At 41.7% G+C, this 10,324-nt stretch overlaps 1 protein-coding gene and 1 pseudogene across 1 annotated transcript; both read right to left on the bottom strand.

Moving 5' to 3' along the window:
* Positions 1 to 1,757: 1,757 nt before the first annotated feature.
* Positions 1,758 to 7,793, bottom strand: LOC136461458 (uncharacterized; annotated as a pseudogene).
* LOC136457278 (uncharacterized) lies at positions 2,242 to 6,726 on the bottom strand. Its single transcript, XM_066457340.1, has 9 exons — positions 6,661 to 6,726; positions 6,461 to 6,582; positions 5,222 to 5,922; positions 4,485 to 5,124; positions 4,239 to 4,400; positions 3,932 to 4,144; positions 3,029 to 3,589; positions 2,825 to 2,935; positions 2,242 to 2,737 (listed from the first exon to the last, which is right to left on the bottom strand). The coding sequence occupies exons 2-9, from the start codon at positions 6,576 to 6,578 to the stop codon at positions 2,640 to 2,642; spliced, it is 2,604 nt and encodes an 867-aa protein (XP_066313437.1). The 5' UTR covers positions 6,579 to 6,582; positions 6,661 to 6,726; the 3' UTR covers positions 2,242 to 2,639.
* Positions 7,794 to 10,324: the final 2,531 nt, after the last annotated feature.

The raw sequence follows: 10,324 nt of genomic DNA, 5'->3' as shown, positions 1-10,324 counted from the left end.
ATAACATAAGGAAAAGATTCAATAAATTCAACCCACTTAGCATGTCTACAGTTCAATTTCCCTTGACTACGAATATGCTTCAAAGACTCATGATCAGAATGAATAACAAACTCTTTGGGCCACAAGTAATGCTGCCATGTTTCTAATGTGCGAACAAGAGCATACAATTCCTTATCATATGTAGAATAATTTAGAACAGGCCCGCTCAATTTTTCACTAAAATACGCAACAGGTTTGCCTTCTTGTAACAAAACACCACCCAGTCCAATTCCGCTAGCATCACATTCAAGCTCAAAAGTCTTATTAAAATCAGGAAGTTGGAGGAGAGGTGCATGTGTCAACTTATCTTTTAACATATTGAAGGAGTTCTCTTGTACTTTGCCCCAACTAAAAGGCACTCCCTTCTTTGTAAGCTCATTCAAAGGTGCAGCAATGGTACTGAAGTCCTTCACAAATCGGTGATAGAAACCAGCAAGTCCTAGGAAACTCCACACTTGTGTGATAGTCTTTGGTACAGGCCATCCCTGTATAGCTTCTACCTTGGCTTGATCAACCTCAATTCCCTATGGAGTCACAACATAGCCAAGAAAAGACACTCGATCGGTGCAAAAGGTGCACTTCTCAATGTTACCAAATAAACGTGCATCTCGTAAAGCATTAAAAACAGCACGTAAGTGATCAAGATGTTCATCCATAGATTTGCTGTAAATCAATATATCATCAAAGTAGACTACAACAAATTTTCCAATGAAAGCACGCAGAACCTCATTCATTAACCTCATGAAGGTACTAGGTGCGTTAGTTAACCCAAAAGGCATGACTAACCACTCATATAAACCAAATTTAGTTTTGAAAGCAGTTTTCCATTCATCTCCCAATTTCATATGAATCTGGTGGTACCCATTTCGCAAATCAACTTTGGAAAACACATTAGCACCACTCAGTTCATCAAGCATATCATCTAATCATGGAATAGGGTGTCGATATCGAATGGTGATATTATTAATAGCTCTACAATCAACACACATACACCATGTTCCATCTTTCTTAGGCACTAAAATGACAGGAACAGCACAAGGACTAAGGGACTCACGCACATAACCTTTGTCGAGTAGTTCTTGCACTTGTCGTTGAATTTCCTTCATTTCTTCCGGATTAGTCCTGTATGGTGCACGATTTGGCAAAGATGCACCAGGAATAAGATCAATTTGGTGCTCAATCCCTCGTATTGGTGGCAGCCCCGCTGGTATCTCACTTGGAAAAACATCCAAAAACTCCTGCAAAATGTTAGCAACAGCAGGGGGCAAAGAATGCTGCATATCGTGAACTGAAATCAAAGCACCCTTGCATACCAAAGCATAGGCAACAGAAGTGGAAGCAACCAATTCATTAATATCAGATTTAGTAGCAAGCAAGCAATGTCCTTTCAATCTTATCTCATCTTTGTTACTACTAATAGATTTGACATTTTTATCGATCTTAGATTTAGTTTTCTTAGCTTTAGCAACATCATCACGCACAATAGCTTCAGGAGACATAGGAAGCAAAACAATTTTCTTATCATGGTGTATGAGAGAATACATATTTGATTTACCATGATGCATACAGTCTGTATCAAATTGCCATGGTCTACCTAGTAGAATATGACAAGCTTCCATAGGCACAACATCATACTCAACAACATCATGATATGATCCAATAGCAAAATGAATTCGTACCAATCTTGTTACCTTAACCTTACCACTATTGTTGAGCCATCAAATGTGATATGGATGTGGGTGCGGTTTGGTTGTAAGTGCAAGCTTCTCTACCATATCACTGCTAGCTAAGTTGTTGCAGCTACCTCCATCAATTATCAAACGGCACGAATGCTCTTTAATGACACACTTTGTTTGGAACAGTGTATGCCGCTGATTTTGCTCCGCCTTCTCCATTTGTGCGCTAAGCACACGCTGCACAATGAGGCTCTCATAATGATCTGCATCCTCTGCTCCAATCTGCTCTTCTAGTTGTTCCTCACTAACATGGTCAGCAGCAAGCAAAGCAAGTGTATCTTCATCAAAATCACTAGTAGAGGAATACTCACCATCATCTTTGATGACCATAACATGCTTGCTTGGACAGTCACGCATCACATGCATAGTTTAGGTTACCGTTTCGGCCAAAAATATCGGTGCTCAGCGGTAAAAACGAAAATCGGGATTTTCGGCGATTTTCGGATTTTTCGGGTGCAAAAAATGCTCAAACTGATTTTTGAAGAAATAAGAAAATTTGGCCGAAAATCGGCAAAAAAGAAAGTCCAAAATTAAGCAAAATCATAGAACAAAGTAGTTTTTCCAAATCTAGATAGCAAATGATCTAACAGTGCACTTAAACAGTTCATATAGAGATACAACAAATCATAGTCTAAAATTAAGCAAAATCATAGAATTAAATAGTTTTTCCACTTAATAATCAGTCCACTTAAATAGTCCAAAGTAAATCTAACAGTCCACTTCACAGTTCCATACAGAGATACAACAAATCATAAGAAAAATAGTCTCTCTCGATGGTGAAGCATAACTCTGTGGTGAAGGCTCCAGTTTACTACTTGCAACCTGCACACGAGCAAAACTTAGAAATAGATTAAACAAAACAATTTAACAAATGTACGGTGAAACAACTCCACCTAATAGAGAATAAATATCCTTGGTTTTGTTTCGACACGCCCTCCTCGGTCTACAATCAATTCCCTCCCCTACAAAATAATAATAAGCATGCAAAAATACTTGAAAATATTTCACTATGCTAACAGACAAAAATGGACACAACAATGATTTAGAACCTGCTAGTGCGGTTTCATCATCACCATGCGTTTCTGGAGCAGGACATGGATTGGAAATCCTCTCTTCTTTCAGCCCTTGCTGCTTCTTAGAGGAAGGGACCTTATCTTCATCTATCAGAAAGCACAATTAGTCAATCAAATATGTTAATATGCAGATTTCCAGAAATATCAAAATACTTCTACCTAAAGAACACTAAGGCTAACCTTCTCCGTCTCCATCAGTGTCTCCTTCGTCATCAGCCCCATTATCGCTATCATCCCATGTTCCAATATCATCACTCTCACTCTCGTTTTCATCAAACTCATCATCCCCATCCTCACTTGCCCCCTTCTTTCTTTTATCATGCACTAGTCCAGCTTTCCCTCGCTCTCTCGTTCCAAGAAGACTCTTTTCACGCACTAGTCCATAAGATTGTTCAGCTTTTTGATCAACAACAGAATCTGGTTCATTTAGCCACTCTGTAATTGGATTGGTATGATCAAAAAGTGCACAATCTATCATATCTTGAATAGGATCTGCAAACTTTTCCTTCTCAAGTTGATCATTAGCTTCAAGATGTTGCACACGTAGCTTCAGGTTATGATTCACATAGACCAACTTATGAAGTTTAATGTAGCACAGTTTGTTTCTCAGTTTGGTTTGGACCAGTGAGAATCTACTCCAGTTTCGTTCACAGCCACTTGTAGAAATGCACTGTGACACAATCCTCAATGCATATTTTTGCAATTCTTTGGTGTCTCCTCCATAAAGAGACCACCAAGTGGCTGCAGGAAAACCAAATTCAATTATAAGTATGCATATTCACTCCTTTATTAACAATCTGCAGTTGTTTAAGTCAGATGTGCGCAATTATATATAAAAAAACATTTCATAATAAATATTAAAACAGATAAAGATCTATATAGTTTTACTGGTTATCACCAACAAGATGTGATAATGGAGAAGATGGAACAGAACCTCCATACAGCAGAATCAGAATAGTACAAAGCCATTTCTATAATACAAAGTTAACTTTTGACTACGAATATACTATATGCAGCCCAATAATTAATGAGGCACAAGCAGATAAGCACTAAATTAAGTTAAAAAAAGGTAGCACAACATACTTGGAGTTACATTAGGAGAAATAGCAGCCAATCGAGCTGTTGTAGTACCAAATATTCCTTTGTTCGCTTTGTAATCCTGGAACTCAGATAAAGCCTGAACTGCGCTTTTAGGGGAATCAGCAATCCTTTCGATTACAATTGCTAGCTCCTTCAAATAGTCAGGATTTGAAGTGGTGCTAAACTTGTAGTGACCTTGAGGGTTTAGCACAGCAGCTATATGGACAAGAAGATTTCATATAAGAATGAATCACTGCAGTAAAATGAGCAAGATAACAGAGAGATAGGTATATAGAAAGCAACTCAGTACCTGCAAGCATTAGGGTTTTCTGGCACATACTTTTGACCCTACTATCTAGTAGTGCCAAGATATTCTTCAGGTCTTTATGCCCCTCCATGTAAACTTGCAACATATCCCTACAAATTATCACCAGTGGTATGAACCCCGAGACAGTACCAATCTTCTGTGAATCTGCATAACGCAACAGACTATAGATTGGCGAAACCAGCTCTAGCACAAACTTGATGTTGTCCCACCATTGCCTACATGACAAACATTCGTCTGCATAGATGTACTCGGCATCTCCATTGTAGCGGCTGTTAGCCCATTCCTCTGACGCCATCCATTGTCGGAACTTATCCTTTCTATCCCAAAAGCTTTGGAGGAATATAAAGACAGTTCCAAATCTGGTGGCATTCCACCTATACAGCTCACCACCAATGTTGCGCTTCATTTCAGCACGTAGATTGTTATGGTTGTAGAAGAACTTGCATATTCTTTGGGCACTAGATATAACCCTCTCAACATCTGTAAATTTCCCTATGCTCTTGAGTAGGAGGTTAATGGTGTGTGCAGCACACGGCTGCCAAAAAATCTTTGGAAACTCTCTAGTGACTTGTGCACACGCCTTCTTGTAGTTTGATCCATTATCGGTTACAATTTGCATAACTCTATCAATTCCAATATCATCTACAATAACCTTTCTGATGCAATCATATAGGAAACTTGCATTCTGAGTTTCTCCTGTGGCATTGATTGTTCTATGAAAGAACAATTTCTCATTGCAGTATATCATGAAATTGATGATGCTCTCACCATTTTGTCCAGTCCATGAATCGCACATAAGAGTAACCTTGTACTGATCCCAATCCATCTGGCATTGTTTCATATCATGCTCTAATTCTTCGAAATTGCTCTGCAATTCAAAAGAAAAATTAGAAACAAACAATGTAGCTCTGAAATTAGAAACAAACATGTGAACAGTAAGCAACATGTGAAAGTTCATTATGTACCTCCAAGTAGGAACCATCAATACTTTCTCCTGTTGGGCATGGAACCCCTTCACCAAGCTGCTGAGTCAGCTTAAATGCAGCCCGAAAATAAGGACAATTTGCCTTCCTCCCGGCCACACTATTTGCTTGAAAAAACTTGGACCATGCTCTACCTAGTTTATCCTTGAGGTCGGGATTTAAGGCGACATTAATTCTTGGTTGCACAGGAGCTCTACTGCATGCTAGGTCTATGTCAAACCCCACTCGTCTCTTGGATGCAGACTGCTTCTGAAACATGGTGTCAATTCTTCTCTGGCTGCCACCGCCAGATCTTGAGCAGGTAGCCACATTCCTTATGTTGGTTTCATGAATTGATCTTTTCAGTACAAACTGCAACTGCCCTTCCTCATCATTAGGAATATCGTCACCATAATCATTGATTGTAACAACATCTTCTACTCCAACAGACCGTGCAATTTCATCATCGATTCTTTTCTTTCTAGCCTTGTTCACCGCCCTTGCTCTCTTCCCTTCTGTTCTGCTTTCCTCCATACACTTCCGCACATCCTTTGGCACCTTCTGGCACGCTTCCACATTCCCAATGATCCCCGCCAAATGTTCTTTGAACCGGGTTGCACCTCCACCTGAGAATGCTCTATTGCAGTAGTGGCATTTGAATCCAGATCCAAATGGTATACCATGGGTCCATACACTATCAATGGCTGCGCAAAATAACAGTTCTAAATTAGCTAAGTGACTAAATCTAAGCCTATAAGCATATCTCAGATGTATGACTACCACAAGGACATGGTGAGTAACTAGTGGATTCAATAAATGAGAGAAGCAAGCACAAAATAGTACAAGTGCAAACCCATTTTCATGTATGACTACCACATGGACATATGTTGTCGACAATTGTTTGCATTAGTTACTTCTTTCCAGCCGATACACAACGCTCATCTTTAACTTGGTTGTTGCTGCTCGATACTCATGTTTGACACAAGTATTAATGATGTACAGACAAAACTATGCAGATTAATGCTTTGCTCAAACTAAAAGGCTGACCAAGAGAACAATTTATCTAAAACATAAAAACAACAACTAAATTCTCATGGATCATGTAAATATCCCATAGTTAATGCTGTACAAGGTTCAGTTGCATTCAAGTACTAATCTACTCAGAACGAGACATCCTTGATAGAAAAATATAGGCTTTGTGCATATGAAATTGCAAGATCGAAAAACAATTGTACAGATCACCTGTCGAAGCATTCCTCTTGCCTACAGCAGCTTTCTTGGTGGCTCCTCCTGCTGCACCGTCAGCATCGGCTCCTTTCCCGCGAGCATCGACAGGGAGTCTTCCCCTCGTGTCATCCATGTACCTGCACGCAGTAAGTAGTCCGATTCAGTGCGTTGACAAGAGAAGCCACGCATCGATGTGGCCGTCCTGGTACAAGAACCTGATGGCGAGGTCGCCCGGGGCAGGGGCTGGCTGGGGCCGGGGGCAAGGTCGCCCAGGGGCTGGGGCTGGGGTAGAGGCAGGTGCCAGGCGGCGACGGCGGCGGGCGGCTGAGAGCCTGAGAGTCGAGGAGAGAGAAATGAATTTGAGAACAGCTAGGGTTTCAGCTCAGGTATTATATAGTTGGGAAGGAATTACTGGGCCAGTCCGACTGTGATGGGCTAAAAAAAATTCAAAACAGGCCGAAATGTTTTCACCGGTTTGGGCCTTTACCGGACCAGGCCGATAGAAACGAATTTCGCCGAAATTCGTGAATTTCAGGCCGAAATTCTGAACTATGATCACATGTCCATATCCCTTGCACCGGTGACACTAAACGTCTCTTGTTCTACCTGTAGATGCCATGGATGAAGCACTCGCAGCAGGCTTCTGGGTCGTCTTTGCCACTGAATTTGCAGAAGTAGCACGAGGTTTGTCGCTGGATGTTGGCATAGGAGCACGTGTAGTTGGAGTAGTAGTCATGCGGGGCTGCCATGAATTAGTTTTCCCTACAGAAATATTATTCTTGGCACTGGCACGTCGCCCCTGCACTTCCCTTTCAGCTTTACAAGCAAGATGAAACAAACGGGTTACGTTAGTGTATTCTTTATAATCAAGGATGTCTCGGATTTCATGATTTAACCCACCCAAAAATCGTGTCATAGCAGGTTCCTCATCCTCATCTAAATTACAACACAACATACCCATTTGCAATTCTTGATAATATTCTTCTACACTTTTAGCACCCTGTCTCAGTTGTTGCAATTTATTTAACAAATCATGTGCATAGTAAGAAGGAACAAATCTAGCCCTCATGATTCGTTTCAAAGCATTCCAAGTTTGTGGTATGTTATTAGGATTTTTCTTGCCATATTCTATCCACCAAACAGTAGCAAAATCAGTAAACTCACTAGTAGCTGCCCTAACACGTGTATTCTCAGGAAATTCATGACATGCAAACTTTTGATCAACAGCAATTTCCCAAGTAATGTATGCATCAGGATCATATTTATCATCAAAAGGAGGTATCTTAAATTTTATCTTACTGAAAGCATCATTATTATTGGGTACCTCACATCGGCGTTGACCACCCATACCTCTACAATTATGGTGTAGGCGACGCCGGTCACGAGTGTCATGAGCAACATGTTCAGTATCATCAGTATAATCATCATCATAATTATCTTCGAATCGCTCTTCGTCCTTGTTGTCTTCATTATGCTGCTCTTTGTCTTTCATGCGGAAGTCATCAAAACGCTTTAGAAGAGCAGCAAGGCTTCTGTCCATACGGGCAACAGATGCCTCCAATCCTGTAAGCTTGGTGGTGGAGGCAAGTTGGGTGGCCTCCAGTTGCCCAATCTTGTCATTGGTCACCTGTAAATCTTGATCAAGTCCTTCTGTATGCTGCTGCACTTGCCTTGTAAAATGTTGAATGATGCCCTTGGTGCGAGGAGATTGTGGCCTCTTGTTAACATCCTCTAATCCTGACATGGTTTAAAAGACAAGGGCAACAAGAAAAATAGGTGAAGAAATAAAAGCCCTACAGCTATTAGGATGTAGCTACTGCAAGGTGCTCACTTTCAACCTGTTACAAAAGCTCTTACCAATTCTTACCTTGCTCAACAGGAGGGAACGACAACCAACAAGTCTGCAACCGTAGAATGAAGTGTATCGGTGCCGCAACAACAACACCTGTCAAGCTGTAGTCGAAATATGTGGAGCTATAGGTGGGCTAAAGCAAGGAAGTACTAGCACCATGTTAGTCACAGAAGCAAGCTGAATAATCGTTCAACAGTGGTACTGTGCTGGTCCTAGCCTAGACCGTGCTAGAGACGCGAGCCTGGGCACAAAGGAGGTCACAACACACCACCGGAAACAATGGAGAAGCACAACAAACAGCCCCCCTTTTTTCTGTTTTTTCTTCTTCTTCTTCTTTTTCTTTTTTTCTTTTTTTTCTTTTTTTTGGGGGATCCTCAAAACTGATTATATAAACAAAAAGACTTCACAGGAGTCACACACCACATAAACTTTTTTTTTGAAGGACAGGGGTATTCCGGTGGTGACTAGAACCAAAACGTATATGCAGGTCGTGGAGAGTTGGAGTATAAGTAGGACTACTGTTGCATAAAGATGTACTCAGATTCGGTCTCACAATAGCAACCAGGCCACTGTCAATTCAGACTAAAAACCGATTCCAACTCGAACTCAACACCACATGGGATTTGGTCTCAAACTCAGATTCCTACTCGGTCTTGAACACAAGGATGTATTCGGATTCAGCCAACAGAAAGTTTATATGTTAGCACACGGCTGTGACTAGAACGTGACAAGAACTCGAAACTCTAAAGGACAAAAACTAAGACCAGCAACTCGACACAACCGATGTAACCGACAACTCAACATGCCCTAACTAAGCAGTGCTAGCAAAGGCTCAAAGGGTTTATAGGATCACGAGTAAAACTAATCTACTATATTTTTTTTGCTTTTCTGGACTATAGGAAAAAAATTAGAACAACGAAAGGATTGGAAGGCTCTCACCGATAAACCTTGCTCTGATTACCAACTGATATGATCCTGCTAGGGTTTGTTCCTGATCTTTCGATGAGAGGTGTGGGATAACTCAATTGATGGGTGGAGACAACGTTCACGGCCCGACTACAGCCTTCCAAGCTATGCCTTTACAACCGATACACCACCTCCAATGGCTGCCGCGATCTTGTGGAGCGCGTCACCCGTCCACTAGGGCACTCGTCCTGCAAGCAATCGAAGAACTAGCAAGAACAAGTATAGCAAGTACTGAATTACTAGATGTAGATGAAAGTTTCAAACTCAATCTCAATTAAGGTGGGGTTCCGAAGATAAGAAGACGGGCGGCTGATCCAGCACGCACGCTTACAAGCAAGTAGCGAGAGCTAAAGTTGATCTAAACAAAACCTGACTATTCTTGGTGGCGGCTAAGGAGTATATGAAGGTGGAAGGATGACCAGGGGGGTGTTGGGGTCATTCTCCAACCCTAGGATGCGTACCTAATGGACCCAACTTGATACACGGCCCATTGGACCAAACTAAGGTGACGTAGCACCTTTGGACAGACAAGCTCTCAGTAGTAATTCAGTCATTGCGGCCGCCTCAAAATAGATATGGACTTGATTCCAGATCCATATGAAAATAGACTTCATAAGGATTCCATGAAGTACTTGAACGCCCCAATCCGAGTCCGTATGCGACCGTGGTGACCATCACAAGTTGGAGCTGTCCTGGAGTCCGAATTCAGCCTCCGCGAATCCTTGTCCCTTTCGGTCCTCTCCCTGGTTCCTAACCAAAACAAGAGTGCACGTGTCTCCATGGTCTAAATATGATGGACAGGAACTCAAGTGTGAACTTACTTGATGATTAATGTGACGAGCATGGATGCGAGTAATAGGACCAGAAACTGGTACTCGTGTCGGCGTGGATGTATCGTTGGTGTTGATGTCCTCATCAGATAACTCGATTGATGGGTGGAGACGACATTCACAGCCCGACTACAGCCTTCCAAGCTGCGCCTTAGCAACCGATACACCACCTCCAATGGCTGTCGCGATCTTGTGGAGCGCGTCACCCGACCACTAGGGCACTTGTCCTAT

Source organism: Miscanthus floridulus, chromosome 6 (genome assembly GCF_019320115.1).
Source record: "Miscanthus floridulus cultivar M001 chromosome 6, ASM1932011v1, whole genome shotgun sequence".
NCBI lineage: Eukaryota > Viridiplantae > Streptophyta > Magnoliopsida > Poales > Poaceae > Miscanthus > Miscanthus floridulus.
Note: the sequence above shows the minus strand (reverse complement) of the source record. Positions and strands in the feature narration are given on the sequence as shown.

What these genes read in the sequence shown, in the direction of transcription:
- LOC136457278 (XM_066457340.1), bottom strand. Translation starts at nt 6,578, where the DNA reads ATGGATGACACGAGGGGAAGACTCCCTGTCGATGCTCGCGGGAAAGGA. An exon ending in GTACATCTATGCAGACGAAT is followed by an intron (nt 4,401 to 4,484) that starts GTTTGTCATGTA and finishes TGCGTTATGCAG; the next exon opens with ATTCACAGAAGATTGGTACT. An exon ending in TTCTCCTAATGTAACTCCAA is followed by an intron (nt 3,590 to 3,931) that starts GTATGTTGTGCT and finishes GTTTTCCTGCAG; the next exon opens with CCACTTGGTGGTCTCTTTAT.